The sequence below is a fragment of the Nanorana parkeri genome, unplaced genomic scaffold (assembly GCF_000935625.1).
Source record: "Nanorana parkeri isolate BGI_ZX_2015 unplaced genomic scaffold, ASM93562v1 scaffold187, whole genome shotgun sequence".
Taxonomy (NCBI): Eukaryota; Metazoa; Chordata; class Amphibia; order Anura; family Dicroglossidae; genus Nanorana; species Nanorana parkeri.
In genome coordinates, this window is record NW_017306455.1 from 1158962 (window position 1) to 1177008 (window position 18047).

Consider the following 18047-nt stretch of genomic DNA (forward strand, 5'->3'; position numbering starts at 1 on the left):
CCCATGGAGAATGGCAGACCTGCAGGCTGCATACAAGTGATCTTGGCGAAATCACCGAGATCACTTGTACAAAACAAATGGCGGCTTCCCTGCTGTACATTTAGCTCTGCTGGCCCAAAGCAGGGCTAAATGTAGAAAACAACTACCTGCCCGGTGCCCGGAACTGCATGTCCCGGGCATCTGGAGATAGGAATTCCACACGCCTGCTGCCCCTCTACTCCCTGCTGCCCCAAGGCCAGGCCTTGCTAAATTCTTAGTATTTTGTAGATGCCGAGATTGTACACTGCTCTATGCATGTGCCACGGTCTGTACAATAAAAAAAAAAATTGAAAATGAGGTAAAAAGTTTTTTTAGGGCAGAAGAGAACCTACCTCTTTCTTTAAGCTTTAGTTCCACTTTAAATGGTTCTAAGAATGCGTGTGAATGAAGTAGGCCCTCTCACCTTCCCACTGGTGCACTGATTTCTGAAGATAAGAGTGGACCGTGAAGCCCCCATTTTCTCCCTAGCCAGCCTCGGCCTTGTCTTTATGTTTGCTCAGGGTGTGCATGCAAACTATGCAAGTTATTTTGGCTGACAGTTCTGAGATGGAATTTTTGCCAAGGCCTAGTTATCATGGATGTGGCAATGCGTCTTGAATTTGACAAGTTAACTCCTGTATCTCAAATGATCACATAACATGTAGCCATTTTGCAGCAAAAAGTGTCCTGTACCAACAACTTCAAAAAGTGCTTTGTGCAAAAATAACTCTTTTATTTAGTCATCAAGAAAAGCCAGAGCAAAGAAAAGGTAATGTTTTAGGTCCTCGCTAGCTCTTTGTTTCAAGCCAAACAGACCTTGACCCACCGATAGGGTGGGCGTTAGCTCTGTGACACCCTCTCAAGGGGCAGCAATAAGCTGCCACAATTGGCAACTAGAGCTCTCATCGCCACTCAACCTTGGGCGTTTCTGAGGGACAGTGACTCTTGTAAACATCAGATTCAACCTACTCTTCAACCAAATAAAACTCTGCACAAAACCAAAGGCCAAGCAAACTTTATGTAAGTATTAATTTCACTTTTAATCCCTGTTACTTTACTCTTGCTTATGTCTGTTGCCTCTATGAAGGTCTTGTGTTGTTTAGAAACTCTGTTACATTCCTATCTGGGTGTGGCAGTGAGTGCTACATACATTTCTTAAAGGTCGGAATGACAACAGCGGATGTTGTGAATGGTGCTCATTTCCTACTACTGTGTGTGTGTAAAGGGTTAACTGCTGAGTTATCCTGCTCAAATGACGATCACTCACAATCTGCTGGTGCTTAGATCATTGTCTCAGAGCAGGAAAATCTCTACACAGAATGGGATCTGAGTGGGTGATCATCACACTGGTCATGTGGTACATAGAGTCCTCTTCTTCTTTGGACCTTCTGGGAGTGAATGGTCCTCAATGATTTGGGAGGAGCTCAGGTTTAGACTGAACTCAGTACCTGAGCTCCACCGAGCAAGGAAGTTCCATGGGCACTTCCACCCACTTAGCAGCAGGCTGGGCATGGGCACCCCTCAGCTGAGGTAAACAAAGGGGCGGGATGTCTGTGATGATGACATTTACCTTATATGGCCCCGTAGCCATATATTCGGTTAATGTAATTTACCAATTATAGACATGTAGGCATATGAGGTCAATGATATTCCGCCCCTTTGCTTATGTCAAGATGCGGGAAGGGAATTCCTTGCTTGCAGCTGATTGGGCAACAAGGAAAGAGCTTTCTTTTGTGTTCGGAAGGAGCAGCTCCTGGGTTCGGACCGGTTTAGCCCTGTACCTGAGCTCATCCCTATTAATGATGCAGATAGCAGGCGATGACCTCAAGGATGATGACGCCACTGCCACTCTCTGGATCATTATACTGTGACTGCAGAGCATCATGGTGATGCCCTCTTGGGGGTAAGTTCATGATGCCCTGCACTCAAAGTATGTCCTGACAAGCATCATTCACCCTGGAAGACTAAGGACACCTTGTGGTGAAGAAGAGATACTGCAGAGGACAGCACCAGAGAGGAAGTCAGTGTTGCAGCCAGAGCTGCTTTTTTATTTTTGGCACAGCCTGGGGCTCCTTTTATGTTTTTCCCCATATTTAGGCTGTACATTGATTATATGTAACCAATTGTATTACTTGTGTTCATGACTTAAATTAATTGCTTCCTGCTTTGTTTTTATTAGAAGTTTTTATTTTATTAGGTTTGTGAAATGTTTTGTTTTTCACAGATTCATTATCAAAATACAGGAAGTCTGGTTTCTATTATGAAGGGGAAATAACAGGGCAGGACAGGGAAATTGGTGATTGTTTCTTTGGATATGTTCTCAATGAGCTACTACCTGTTTTTTTTGGTTTTACTTTGTTATATATATTGTACTTCTGTTTGTTTTGCAGCCTGCCAAATGGAAATTGGTCCTTCTTGTCCACTTATTCCGCTTTGATTACCGTCACACAGAAAGGTATGGTTGCTAATGTTATTTTACTGAGCCAGTTACATACACGGCCGAGGGCGATCTTATGATACAATTGTTTTAGTACAGCTGTGCAGCAATCTTTCCATCTATAGGGAATGGTCATATATGGAGGAGGGCCGATGGATGACAGCACAAGGGATCATGCGTTTTCAGCAGTGGCGGCACAAGGGGGATGCGGCCGGCACCCGGGTGACACCATTGGAGGGGTGACACCAAAAGGACTGACAGTCATTTTGGTGTCACCCCCTCTAAAAAGTCATGAAATGAGAGCCCGACATTGTCAGGAGAGAGGAGGGGATGAGGTATGCCGTCGAGTGAACGTCCCCTCCTCTCTCGATAAGATGGCCGACGGCAGGCGTCAATTAGATGACCGCGCATGCACGATGACATCACGGCGGGGTGTCATCCGGTCTCCGCTGCGGGTGACACCCGGCCTCGGGACGCCCCTGGTTTTCAGTGCTATTTTAAAAAAATATTCTTAGTTATACATTTTCTGATTTACCTGCCACAGGATTTTTTATTCTGTCCAGCCAGCCCTGTGGTTCATGTGACCCTACCCCACTGTACAGCTTCACGTGACAACCTTTGGTCACTGGACAGAGGTGATGGTACTGATATCCAGTGAGCAGGCTGGAGGTGGAAAGGTAGCATAGGTAGCTGAAAAACTGAATTAAGTAATAGATGTATTACAATCCTGGTTGTGCCATGTCACAGAGGTTGGAATTTTAATACTGGCTGAGCAGAATTATAAATCCTTTGCAGGTAAAACAGGTCTTGGTTGTGTATTAAGCTGGAGATTTCCTTTTTAGTTATAGTTTCCTTTTTTTGTATACTTTGCTGCATCCTTCAGGTTCCTCCCAGTTTTGTCTGTCTTATGTTCATGCATTGTCTGAATTAGACAGCCAAAGAGCCACCAGAACACATTCATCTAATACGCAATGGGCCCAACAGAACTGCAGTGCATGCTGGGTAGTCTTTACACAATTAGCATATGGTAGTGCTGGATTCTGTTCTGCATTCGTTTTGGTGTTCCCAGGACCAGTGTGGCGTCCTGGGATACGCAGGACACTCTGAATATCCTGTGAAAACACATGCATGTGGCAGGTCTGATCATACGGACTGATGGTCCTCCTGGGTACACTCAGTGCTGTGGGACACATGGCTTTTAAGTCTTGTCTCCATAAAATTGAATTCAAGACATTGTGGGTCCCTTTAGCATACGCCATTAAAAGGATAAGTGCATTGTTATTGCAGAAATGTGGCTTCTGCCTCCTCCCCCCTCCACCTCCTCCTTCTGTTCAGCCATTTGACAACTTAAAGTGCATATCACAGAATGGAATAATGTGGTGTTCTGACTGTTCGGCCCGCCCAGGACCGACACAGAATCCGTAGTTACCAGTTTCTTGTGAAATATTAGGTATCATAGACATCCCCATCCCCAGCTTGTCTTATGCACCCAGGATGGCCATCATTCTGTGTGGCCAGGTTGCCACATGCAGATGAATCCATAGGACATTGTGAGCTCCAGAGGGCAAAAACACAGCAGGGTTCCTGGGAACACCAGAATGAATGCACACAGGAATTCTGCACTAATTGATGCTAATTGTGTAACAATGCTGACTCCTTACCATCTTGTCTTGAATTGTATTGTAATTATAATGGATTCCCTATGTTGTAATGCGCTGCACAAACTGTTGGCGCTATATAAATCGTGTACAATAATAATTTCAGACTTTTATCCCAGATAGAGGTATAGATTTTAGGGGACGATCCCATGAAAAAACACAAAAAAGAGGGGTTCTCCCTTCACATCAGAAGCCCCCTTCACATAAGAGTCCTCAGTCCCCCTTCACATCAGAGTCCAGCCATCACATCAAGAGGCATAGCTATGGCAGAGAGTGGGAGGCAGAGCAGGCCTGGAAGGAGGTCCGTTTCTTCATTATTTCCACCCTTCCTGGATGAGTGTCATTCGATTCTATAGTGCTCAAAAAAAATTTGGAGGCACCCCTGAGGAAGCCAGAAGGCACCCCGGTTGAGAAAGCTTGCCCTATACTACTTCCTAGGTTGCCTCGCTGATGATTTTGTTTTGCCGGAGATGTCCAAGTCGGAGTACGCAGCCACCACCAGTATCACCTTACCTACACTCACAGTGAATATTGTGTCCCATCAAACAACCAGATCTGGTAATCCATATTAGTGTAGAACCCGGCCACACAACTCAGCACTTTACTCCTGATGACACCGCGATCTACCAGAAGAAACATTCCATCCCGCTATAAAAACTGTCAATGACCTTACAGAAAACAGCATTAAAAATTCCTTATCATGTTATCTATTTATACAAGTTGTTAAAAAGCCAACTCATACATTGAAATGTAGTCACAAATCAGAATGCTGTCAAACATGAAGGCAGGAAGCTTTGTGTTTCACTATAAAACCTCTAGTTTATGGCATTGCTGATATAAAACTTCTTTGAATTATATGTATAAAAATGTAAGTGGCGCTCCAGTGAAAACTTTCAGTCAGACAGGTTCTTACAGCTCCCTATGTCCCTATTGGGGAGCTTTCCTCATACTTCCTGGCAGTGATGACTTTTCTTTGTTTAGTAGGGTGGAGGAACGTTAAGATTATCTGTTGGGTTGTTATAGGTAGATGTGTCCCTGTTGGAGAGATCCCCCTGACTTTCTGTTCATAAAGCGGGGGGTCACTCGGACAGGAAATAAAGGGATATCTTCCCAAATAGAAATAGAACCCCTGAGCCTTCCCCAAACTGTCTACAGCCGAAAAAATATTTGGTGCCAGGAATTCTGCATTAAAGTAAGCCCGTCTGCTGGGGCACACTCGAGGCATCCCAGTATAAAATGTCATAGACTTCACATCAGAGTCGCCCTTTTCATCAATAGCCCACTTCACATCAGAAGCCCCTCTTTCACATCAGAGTTCCCCCTTTTTTACATTAGGAGCCCCCTTCACATCAGTCTTCATTCCCCCTTCACATCATAGTCCCACTACCGAAGCATTTTGAGGCACCCCTGAGGAAGCCAGAAGGCACACCAGGGTTGATAACGGCTGGTGCAGTTTATTGTTGGATACAAGCAATCTTTTGGGCTCTTTCACATGTGTGGCAAAACCAGGCATTGGAGAAGCGTTTTTAACGCCTCCCTGCCGCCTATCCTATTAACGCCCATGTGCGATAAAACAATAGAAACTGCCCAGTACAACTCACACATGGGCATCAGCATTGCGTTGCATCGCGTTGCGGCAAAAAATAGATTTAGATTCACAAGTGAGGGGACCTCATCTGGGTGACCCTTAATTGAAGGGGTGCCCAGATGCAAATAAGCCCCCCCTGCCCGCAGCCCCCCACAGCCAATGGGTCAGGGCTTGTGGGGAAGAGGCCCTTGTCTCCATCGGCACAGGGATAAGGTGCTTTTCCAGGGAGGACCATGGAAAAGCACCCTCCCAGTGCCGAGGGAATGTAGCCTGGTATGGTGCAGGGAGGGAGTGGACGCTCGCTCGTCCTCCCCCCCCCTTGCCTGCCCTGCCAGGCCTGTGCTTGGATCAAGGGTCTGGTAGGAATTTTAGGGGGGACCCCATGTTCTTTTTACCCATTTTTTTAAGGGGACCCCACTCTGTTTTTTTAATTTTTTGTTTGTTTACATTTTCTTTTTAGTTTTTAATCATTATCTTATCAATTTATCACAATTTTGGGGGGAAGGGCATTTTACAAGCGTTTTCGACACCACCCTAATGCCTTGCAAACACCTGTCTAATGTCTTGTTAACGCTATAGGTGCGTTAATAAGCGTTGATCGTGAGGGCAATTCTCAACGCACATGTGAAAAAGCTCTTTGACTGTTTGCTTGTGTACATTTTGTGAACTTTTATAACAAACCTTATCTTGCCCCTCTTCTGAGTTCCTGTTTATAGCCGATCCCCGTTCAGTCATTTATCTGACTGTGTGAGGCATGCAGGGTGTGATTAAACCTCTTGATATACATCTGTTTGTAGACCCTTGATGGGGAAAGGCAAGGTTGTTTAACAGTGGGAAGAGGAGTGGAACATCTGAAAAACCAATTAAATGGATTTTATATCCTGCTGACCTCTTGAAGAACAGCCTGGAGGTTTGTAAATATATTTAAGGCGTAGAATCACGCTCATCTTGCTTCCAGGAAACTTCTATCTGGAATGCAGAGGTTTTGCAGAGGCTGCTAGAATGAGGATCTTTAAAGCGGACCAATCTGAAAATAATCCTTGTTTTATCATGCACCAACCCTGCTGCCCCATAGCCTTAGCTACTAATAGATATTGTTTTCTACTTGTCTGTCCCAAAGAATCTACCTGCTCTGGGATTTGTCCAGCAGTGGGTCATGTGACTAAGGGGAAAACCAGTGTTCAGCCGCTGGCTGGGCAAAGGCAGAAATTATACTAGTACTGGGCCAATACACCTCAGAAATTCTGTCTGGCACTTGATTTTGGTATTCTGCCAATGTCAGTTTCAGCACTGGCTTCATAAAAGATGCTTACATTTGTGTTCTATCCAGTAGACTTACCCATCCCTAAATTATAGATGGGAGGCTCTGGCTGGAAGGATTATGGACACTGCATATGTGTCACCTAGATCTCTAATACAGCATTGTCTGCCCTCATGGAGCAGGTCCAAGGCATGAGAGCAGATATCTCGTTTATACGCCATGATTTGCAGAAGGTACTAATGCAACCGACTTTATTAAAAATTGGCTGTGTGAGGTCTTTGGGAAGGACTACCTGTCTCCTCTGTTTGCTGTAGAGAGGGCGCATAGAGTCCCATCTCACCCCCTCCAGCCTGGAAACCCCCCTAGACCTCTGCTGATCCAGCTGCTCAACTACCGTGACAAGTAATTGACCTGAGTTTAGTTAGTAGCTGGGACAAGCAGATGCTTTGTTTACACTATGGACTAGGTGTATAAAGCCCTCCACCATCAAAACTACGTTTGCTGCCTTTCTACAACAGGACAAACCTGATCGGACTGTTCCTGGGTGTCCTTGTTTTGTGCATAGTTCACTTCTGCCAATACCAGTTAAGCCAGCCCCCTTTACATAGGGTAAATACACACTAAATGGGAGTGTTACAATTAAATGCTATGCAAACCTTTATTTCAAGTGTATGTATAGCAAACCATTTTGTTTTAGTCTTGGATACAGTAGAAAAGTGTTAAAACTCATATAAGCATATGTTTTGCTGTTGTGTCCAAATGGGGAGATTTGACCTCACTTCCTGTCCTAGAGACACAACATGAAGTGAAAGGAAATCTTTACAAAGGGGAATTCCCATCTTAGGGAGTTGTTACCAGACCAGGTGTCCCCATTGGAAGATTGTTCTAGTGACAACTTTAAAGATGTTGGGTTTCCCACCATTATCTGTGTTGGTGACAATAGTGACCAGTACAAATATAGAGGGTGAATCTACCTAGTGCGGAAAGAGACAGCAAAAAAAAAAAATCACAGGAGTTCTAGTTCTTTCCTACCCAATCAGTAACTAAAAAAGGTTTTGCCTATACATACACTATAATAAAGCAGAGGACAGTTTCCAAAATCCAGTAACCCACCACAACGTATCTATCACCTTCCATTGTTCTAATTGTTCTAGATGATGTGAAATATAATTGATTGCTATGGTAATCAAACTTAAAGTAGAAGTAAACCTTCTTTTGTTTGCATATATCTAATGCTAGCAAGCAGTAGATATATGCAAAAACATTTTAAAAAATGAAAACGTTACCAAACGGGTTATTACTTACCTGTGTCTCCGCCTCTTGCTCCCGTCCGAAGATCTGAAGATCCTCGAGCGGCCATGAAGGAAGATGGGGTGGGCGCATGCACAGTAGATCTTTGGCCGGGAGAAGAGGAGAGACACAGTGTTAGTCTATGCACGCAGTCGACAGCGTGCACAGACTCCGTGGGACACAGAAGACACAGCAGTCCACGCTGGATCAGAGACCGGCACCAGCGCTGCAGGGACTCCTGAAAACTACTGGAAAGAAGATGATAGGATCTAGAGCTGCAGCTAACGATTATTTCCAAAATCGATTAGTTAGGCGATTATTACGTTCGATTAATCGGTTAATCGGATAAACTATAAAATACAGTTTAAAAAATGGCTCCAGTGATAGGACTACTAGTTTGTATTGAGGTTGTAGTCCATCACAGGAGCAAGCTTGGAGCGGTGGAAGTAAAGAAAAAAAGATAGTGTGGTGTGCAATATAGTGAAATGGAAAGTGTAAAATTATACAGCAATGAATGCAGAATGGCACCGGCTATAGAGGACTACAAAACCCAGCAAAAGCACATTATACAGCACAATGCAGAATACCGCCAGCTATAGAGGAATACAACAAATCCCAGCAATAGTACATTATAGCTGGCGGCATTCTGCATTGCGCTGTATAAGGTACTATTGCTGGGATTTGTAGTCCTCTATAGCTGGTGGTATTTAGCATTGTACCACTTTATAATGTATTATTGCTGGGATTTGTTGTAATCTTCTATAGCTGGTGGTATTCTGCATTGCGCTGTATAATGTATTATTGCTGGGACTTGTAGTCCTCTATACAGCGCAATGCAGAATATCACCAGCTATAGAGGAGTACAACAAATCCCAGCAATACATTATACATACAGCGTACGATGTATTGCTGGGATTTGTATTCCTATGTATAATATACAGCTCAATGTACCATCAGCTATAGAGGAATACAAATCCCATCAATACATTATAGAGCACCATGTGTGGGAAAGTGCAGTCTTCCAGCAACGTGCTTCTGAGATCGGACCTGTCTATCAGCAGCTGTCATCCCCCCACACCTGCTCCTCCTTACTACATCTCCCCGCGTCCCTGTGCCGATCGTGGATGTGGATGGGCAGGAAATGGGAGGCGGGGAGGAGGTGCGGCGTGTGGAGCGTGGATGCGAGCGGGTCTGGCAGCAGCGAGCGTGAGGTGGGGAGGAGGTGCGGCGCACAGCGTGTGGAGCTGTGAACAGGGTCAACTGATCGGAAGACGATTAATCGATTATTGAAAAAGTTAACAACTTTTTCAATAATCGATTATAATCGATTATGTCGATTAGTTGTTGCAGCCCTAATAGGATCAAGAGGCATCATTTAAGGTAAGTCCTTAAAGCAGCATTGGGGGGGGGGTAATGTGACTTCAATGTCCCTCTAATATAGAGAAATATCGTGAAATAGGATGTACTTAGTACTTCCTCTTAAGTATGCTGTGGAATTTCTCATAATTAGCAGTCGGACCTGATCCACGGGAATTTTTGTTATTTACTAGTGTATGTATCACTTCCTTTTCTAATGATAATTGTACATTTATTGTTTCATTTAATTACTTGAATAGCCAGATAGCCAATAGACCTAAAAAAAAAGTGTTCCTTGTGTCTAATAATTGTATCCTGTTTCCACTGTCAGAGCTGAAAGCATGTCTGCCACTTTAAAGCTGAACTCTGGCCACTAAAACTTTCACCTAAATATACAGTTTTTACCTTATTAAAGTAGCAGTGACATCATCACTATGCTGTACATAGCCTGTGCAAAGCTGTGGGAGTGGTCCAGCAGGCTCCACCCCTACAGGCTGCCTGTAGAAAACTACAGGAGGGGCGGAGACAGGACCAGTAACCCCACACGTGGAGAGAGAGAGAGAGCAGCAGTGACTGGTCTTTATTACAGGAGGGGGGCGGATACAAGACCAGTCACCCTGCAGAATGATAGAGAGCAGCAGTGGCCTATCTTTATTACAAGAGGGGAGCGGATACAAGACCAGTCACCCTGCAGAATGATAGAGAGCAGCAGTGGCCTATCTTTATTACAGGAGGGGGCGGATACAAGACCAGTCACCCTGCAGAATGATAGATAGTAGCAGTGGCCTATCTTTATTACAAGAGGGGAGCGGATACAAGACCAGTCACCCTGCACAAGGATAGAGAGCAGCAGTGACCGGTCTTTATTACAGGGGTGGGGGGGCGGATACAAGACCAGTCACCCTGCACAAGGACAGAGAGTATCTCTGGATTACTGCACAGATCTGGAAGCTCACCAGGATTGAAGTAAGAATACACATGACCTCTATGATTAAGCCCAGGTGGTGAAACGCGTGAGCGGCATTAGAGTGGGAGAGATACTATAGTGATGTATACCTTGTATTTTGAACTTTGCATGGAATTTGCAACAATAAAGTTGGATTTTTATGAACCTCGTGCCTTTCGTGCGGCTGATTGGAGAGATAAGAATACACATGACTCTTATATTTAGACAATATATGCGTATATACAGATTTAAAGCTAACCTCTGGCCGGACAGCTCAGTTTGAGTTCTGGGGTGCAGGTGATGAGCTAATATAAAAGAACAGATTTCACCTATTGGCAGTATTTAAAACTTAACTTTAGCCCACTGTCTGCTGACTTTGGATCACAGGAGTACATTAGTAAATGTTGGTTCTATAACCCTAAAGAGAAGTTAAGCCAAGAAAAGGATATTATTACTAACCTATGATCACTAATCTATTACCTATGATTACTTCTTTGTTGTAAATGCTTAATGTATATGTAAAGTCCATCACTAAAATATATAAGCTTTGACTTGTTATTGCCTTTTTTTTTTTTAAAGCCATTTTCAATTTTTTTAAAATTTGCAGCTTTCAGTAAAATGATTCCAGTGATCCTGCCTTGAAGGTCCTTACACAAACACTTCCTGTTATAGGGTGGCAACACGCTGATCCTGTCTCCCAGTTGTGCTCCTGTGTTGTCACCCTGCCATAAGCTTCCGATGAGGTCTACAATTGGCTGTTTAAACACACATTACACAGGCATGGGTAACTGTTGCCACCATCAGGAAACCCCCCACCCTAGGAAATGCCATGCAGCAAGTGCTAAGCGCATGCAGGTTCCTTCCAACTTTCTGAGACGAGGAAAGAGCGTCATTATTTAGTACAAAACATATAGGCAAACGAGACACCCCTGTCATGTAAACCATGAGGAATTCATACACAAAAAAATGACTGCTTACACCAAGTGCTTCTTTGAACCGTACTTCTCTTATATATTGACTTTTCAAAATGTAAATAAAAAAATAAGCACAAATGTTTAGATACTGTACTAATACAGTACAGTACCGTTTACAGTTCCTCGCTTAACGACCAATTCGTTTAACGACCTGGTCGTAGGAACAGAACTCGGTCGTTATGTGGGGAATACCTGTGTGTGTGTGTGTGTGTGTGTATGTATATATATATATATGTACATATGTATATATACACATACACTATATATATATATAAAACAAATGTAACAATTTAGATTTAAAAAGATACAAAAAGCAAGTGCAACAATTTAGATAAAAAAATAGATTAAAAAAGTGCAACACTTTAGATAAAAGAATAAATAAAAAATAACAAGTGTAACAATCTAGATAGAAAACATTATAATAAAGTGTTACAATTAAGATAAACAAATAAATAAAAAAGTGCAACAATTTAGTTCAAAACAATAAAAAGAAACAAGTGCAACAATTTAGAGATTGGGTATACAGTATATATAATCAAAGAGAGGAACATAATGCACATTCGAACACGATTGCAGCTAAAAAAGCAGAGCGTTGCTAAAAAAGGAACATGTACCTTTTTTCAGTGATTGCCGCACTGACATAAATCAATGGGGCCACGCGGCAACCGCTGTGTGCAAGTGCCCACGATCACGCGGTCCCGGGACACGTGTTTTGGAATCACCCAGGTCTGCACCAGCCCTGATGAGAAAAGAGGGCTTTGCTTCCAAAATAGGGACAGTCCCTGCAAATGAAGGACACTTGGGAGCTATGCATGTAGACCGGAAGGGGCTTCGAAAAGGCTGCTGCAGATCAGCAGCAATGAGATGCAGGATGAAAGCAAAGGATGAAAGAAGGGTGAAAATAAGTATTTTATTGTAACACACGGTGCTTTAGCAAACTGGATGTCATTCAGTTAGAGTTTACGTTATCATTCCACTGTAATCTGGTCACATAATCTTATCCACACTTGTAGAAATGTAAATGTCGCGGTTGTGGTGGGTCCTGAGACATTCTAGATAAATCGTCAGCATGGATCCAAGTCCCCAGCCTGCTGAGATCCCTGCTCTAGCCTGGCTGTGTGGCTGCTGAATAAGATAGACACTGACTGTGATGGTGAAATGCGACTCCAGGGGAGCAAGACAGCCAAAGACTGGAAAATCAGTGCTGAGGAGGAGCAAGGGAAGGAGGCTGGGCTGAGGCTGCTCACACACAAAGGCTCCAGAGACAGGCTGGGAGAAACCAAGAGGTAGACGCTGGGACATGTACAGTCTCAAGTTATTGCGAGAGCCGAGTGTCACAGGAGGCAAAGCAGAGTACTAGGGACCCAAGTGGAAGGAAGTCGGAGGGAATTTTCGGTGGCACAGAGGGGCAGGAGGTGGACAACCAGGAGGGCACAGCGAAAGGCATGAAATGCCTGGCTTCTGGAGAACATTATGTGCGGGGAGGAAGAAGAAGTACCAGGCTGATCCTGAAGTGGTGGTTGAGCAGGTCCAATGCACCAAGAGCCATGAGCTGAGAACCTTCAAAAAAATGGGTGAGTCTTGTGTGGGCTTCATAACCGGTGGCCTTTCGATATATCTGTCACAGGTCAGCAGGACGGCAGAGGTGGCCAAGCGGGAAGGCTTGGCAAACAGTTTGACCTAAAAATGCTTTCTGGGAAGATATACAAATATAAGTGACAGGGGCAGATATCTGGGTATGTAGCACACAGGTATCTGAGCTGTCAGCTGTCCCCGATGAAATCATATTTATAGATTATTGCGTCCGGTTGTATCTATTCACAGCATGTTGCCAATTTCAAGTCTTTGCTTTTTCTATAAGGAGTGTTTAATAATGGTATGAATTGAGTATAGAGATATCCGTGGGGATACTATAGTATCTCGGGTTCACCAATATTGTAACCAAGGAATTATTTTATGAAGTTTCACTTATATAGAATATAGAAATATGTTAATAATATGTGAACAGTGAGATCTTGGAATAGTTACGGTATAACCGGGATTAAAATGTATAATGCTAGACTAATATGCGTTGATTGTTTTGGTTAATGTGACTCTGAATATGATTTCATATTATAGTAGACTATGACTGTACACAAGCAGACCAAAGTCTGAAAAAGTCCAGAAAAAGTGATTGGGTGAGAAGCTTTTTGTTATGTACTCTTGTAATGGATGTAAGCATCTCTGACTGAAGAAGGCAGACCAGACTGCTACGTACCTTGGTCAAAGAGTGAAGCATGGAAGACAACCTCTCTTACATGTCCTGTGGACTGGGAGACAGATGGGTTGATTTACTAAAAGCAAATACGCTTTTCACTTCGCAAGGGCATTTGTAGAGCAAGTTTTCTTTAGCTTAGGGCAGGAGTAGGCAACCTCAGCACTCCGGCTCTGGTGAAACTACAAAGCCCATTATGCCTCTGCTTCTGGGAGTCTCTCTCTATTCCCAAAGCTCTCAACTTTCACTCCTTTGGAACCCAGTCTCCCTGTCTATTTTCCTTCCTAGTTGTCCCTTTTTTGGTCTGATGTATAGACCTCTATAACATAAATGCAATACTACAGCAGGGATTGGCATTCTTGGCACTCCAGTGGTGAATCCCATCATGCATCTGCCTATGGGAGTCATGCCTGCAGCTGTCAGAATATTGCAATGCCTCATGGTACTTGCAGTTCACCACAACCTGAGTGCCGAGCTTGCCTACCCCTGGCTTAATGAATGTGGTGAAGTTTCACTTTGCAAAGAATACCAAATCATATGCAAGGAAAGTAGAAAAAATTCTAAGAAAAGTATTTTTGCTTGCACATGATTGGATGATGGAAGTCAACAGACTGTCACCTAAGGGGAAACTTCCCCAACAAGGTGCAAATTCCCTTGAGAAGTCTACAGCCTATTTGCCTTTAGTAACTTAACGCCAGAGTGTCTTCAAAGAGAACTATTGGGTAACCTTTTTATCCCATAGTTCTCTTTAGGGTCACGACCCAAAGCTCAGTATATAGCGGGCTATTGGCCGCTATATGCTGAGAGCGATGCAGCCGGGACAGATCCCGACATTACTGTCGAGATCCACCCAGCTGGCGTATTGACAGCAGGCTCTGCCTATCTAGAGGCAGAGCCAGCTGTGCCTGCCCCCTCCCCCATCAGTTCCTCCAATCAGCGCTGGGGGATCAGAGGGAGGAATCCCTGTGGGGAGCGGTGACTGACAGTCACCACTCTCTGCAGGGAGATGATTGGGAAGTGAGCAAGCGATGGTATGTGTTTGCTCACTTCCCGATCTATAGAGCCGACATATGACCGTTTCATTGTCACACGTCGGCTCTAACTATGAGGATGAGTGGAAATCACTCACCTCATAGTTCTCCTTTAAGGCAGGGCTGGGCAAATACCAGAAGCCAGGTAGCCAATGCTCCTCAATAGAGCTGCCTCCTAAAAAATCCTGCTGGCTTTTGAATTGTAAAAATATATTCATTTGTCCACTCCTGTCTTAAGGTGCACATAGATGTTTGATGACAGTCTCCCGATTTGTCCTGTTATGGCTGGATCATATGACGATCCTGTATCAGTGAGGCAACGCTCAATAGACCCAAATGAGCATTGCGTGGGAACAAAGCAAATGGGCAACTGAGAAAATCTTGCCAAAGACCTATTGTGGGCCATGGTTTCCCAGCTTTCCTTTTAAAAAGAAGAGCTTGTGTGATTACAGCATGCCCATTTAGGAGAGAGACTGGTGCAGAAGACTTTGTAAATGGTCAACTTCACTAATGTCTATAAATGTCTATGGCCAGGGGACAGTGGGGTGGCAGATGTGCCTGTGTATTTCCAAGGGAAACTGGGCAACCTGGTGTATCCAACTTTGTTAGTACAGACGTATTTATAAAAGCAGTGTTTACCATTACCCTTTGTGTGGGTCTTGTAGTCTCAAGTATTCCTTTATATTGGTACATTTATCACCCGAAATTCCTGATAAATGTACCATCAGGAAGTATGTTTGCCTATCTAGAGGCAGAGCCAGCTGTGCCCACCCCCTGGCTCTGCCTCTTTAAACATATTTTTCCAAACCACCTATTGTGATTTCATATAACTAAAAACCACTGAAATGTATTTTCTAGATGATGTATTGAATGCTAAATCGTAAATTTACTATAAGAAGTAGAAATGCCCACCTAAACCTATTAAAACTATCTTGTATAGTAGTGGATAAGAACAAGTGGTCTACAACGACTGGGTGGACCTGCAGGACCAGGGCAGCAAGGCAGGTTATGTGCTGGTCCAGAGTCAGCTGAGATGAAGCATCAGAGCAGCAGATAAGAAGCAGGACCAGCAGATGAGCCAAGGTCAATACCTCTACACAACTCATGTATAGTGCCAATTCAGCAGCCAGGAGAATAGAAGCAAGCAAAGGTGAAACTGTGTCAGCAGCCTGGGGTTTACACCAGAGGTTACACCAGTAAATAAGGTAACTTCCAATAGATCACTCAACAAACATCAGTTGTGAGGCTTTACGTATGCGCCACTAAGTTGGTTGTCCTGTTAAGCAGTTACTTGCATGTGTCAAGTTCTTCAGCATGCCAATACACAATAATTGGTTCATACAATATCTCTTTATCCCCCCCAATTATGACAAACAGGAACATATATTCTTACATGGCCATTGCAACATTGTCTTTCTAGAAGATTTCTTTGAAAGTAATCACTGGTTAGCTAGCATTAGTATTAGAAGGTACAGTACAGGTATTATTATTTGTACAGCAGATAAGCGCTCATCTAATGAGTACACACAATTATGTGAAGTCACATTTGGCATTCATTTAGGAATACAGTGAATGGAGCCAAACTACAGAAGATGTACCTGGGCACTCACCTTTCTAACATTCTGAGACATCTTGGATTATTAACCATGTAGGCCAAGGGGTAGGCAAACTCCGGCTCTACTGCAGTGGTGAAACCACAAATCCCATCATGCATCTATCTCTGGGAGTGATTCCTGTGGCTGTCAGAGTCTTGCAATGCCTCATGGGATTTGTAGTTGTACCACAGCTGGAGAACCAGAGTTTGCCTACCCCTGATGTCAGCAATGGACATGTTCCCATCACGTCTCCAGTTACTCTCCCTATGAAGGATTATTATGCCATTGAAGATTGGATATATCCTTAAATGCTTCACCGCTACTTTACAAATATAATGTAGAGGTTGAATAAAAGGTTTAGGGCTGAGTAACAGTTTTGGTAGTTAAATAGTGCAATTTTTTATAGCGCTCTATATACCAGGTATAACTGATGAGAACACATAGGGTCCTTTTTACTGGAGAGGGACAGTCTCCCCAAATATGGGACAGTTGGGAGTTCTACCGGCCTGTGAGTTCAGAGAACCCACCCAATAAGCTCCATTTTTCTCCTTATTTCCCAATCTCAGGATCATGTTATGTTTAGTAGAAAATAAAGCAGTTTTTTCGTTTCCCTAACGCCCCCCTTTTGTGTTGCTTCATAATTTATTTATATACAGCAGTGTCAGCATATATTGCAGAGTTTTGCAGAAAACATGGAAGCATTCCCATCAGTAGGTGACTCAAAGGAGCTTACAGTTGTATATCATTACTGTAGTCATCAGGGCCGGATTTCTGAGCAGCCGACATAGGCCGTGGTGGCACACAGCCACTCACATCATTATGTTGACTGTCAGCTACACATCACCCTCCTCGATAAAAGGTTCCTGACTGTTGTCCTACTTGCCAGTGCAATCTGACCGGGTTCTGATTGTTGCCAGTTTGTTGTTGTAATAGTGCACACCTCTGCTAGCATAGTAGGGTGACACTTGTAGGGTGAGCTATAAATTGGTTGGAATTTCAAAGCCCAATACGAGGACAGTGTCAGATATATAATTAGTAGTGGGGATTAGACAGGCCTTCATCGGTCCAATCATCCAGTCCTCAAAACTCAAAATGTTTCTTCTCTCACTTGATTAGTAAAGCTCCTTTTATATTTCCGATCGCTAGAGAGGCAGGCGCTGTGGGTCTCATAGACCTCAAAGTTTCTTCTCTCACTTGATTAGTAAAGCTACTTCTATATTTCGGATCACTAGAGAGGCAGGCACTGTGGGTCTCATAGACCTCAAAGTTTCTTCTCTCACTTGATTAGTAAAGCTACTTCTATATTTCAGATCACTAGAGAGGCAGGCGCTGTGGGTCTCATAGACCTCAAAGTTTCTTCTCTTCTTCCTCAGTAACGCATTTGGTCAAATTTTAAAAACAGAAAGATCTCCGAGGCCAAGCGTAACACTAATTAACATGCTGTGTTTTCTGCCTCTAGATTAGGGACGCACCCCAGACATAAACAAGCACTTAACCCTTGGAGTGCAGGGGGAACCAACTGCAAGGGTAGTTTTTTGGTTTGCCTGGAGATGGCCGTTAGCATACTAATTTATTGTTTGACCTGCATGATCTAGCCCACTCTGGATTTATGCTTTTTTTTTTTTTTTTTTTTAAAAAA

The 18047-nt window shown here is 43.6% G+C and overlaps 1 protein-coding gene across 2 annotated transcripts in view; it reads left to right on the forward strand.

Annotated features, from left to right (window-relative positions):
• Positions 1-12785: 12785 nt before the first annotated feature.
• PLCD3 (phospholipase C delta 3) overlaps positions 12786-18047 on the forward strand; it is a 41280-nt gene continuing 36018 nt past the window's right edge. For both annotated transcript variants that reach the window (XM_018555178.1, XM_018555179.1), the window contains exon 1: positions 12786-13102. In XM_018555178.1, the coding sequence (XP_018410680.1) occupies positions 12979-13102 (124 nt within the window). In that variant the 5' untranslated portion in view covers positions 12786-12978. The remainder of the gene's footprint in view (positions 13103-18047) is intronic.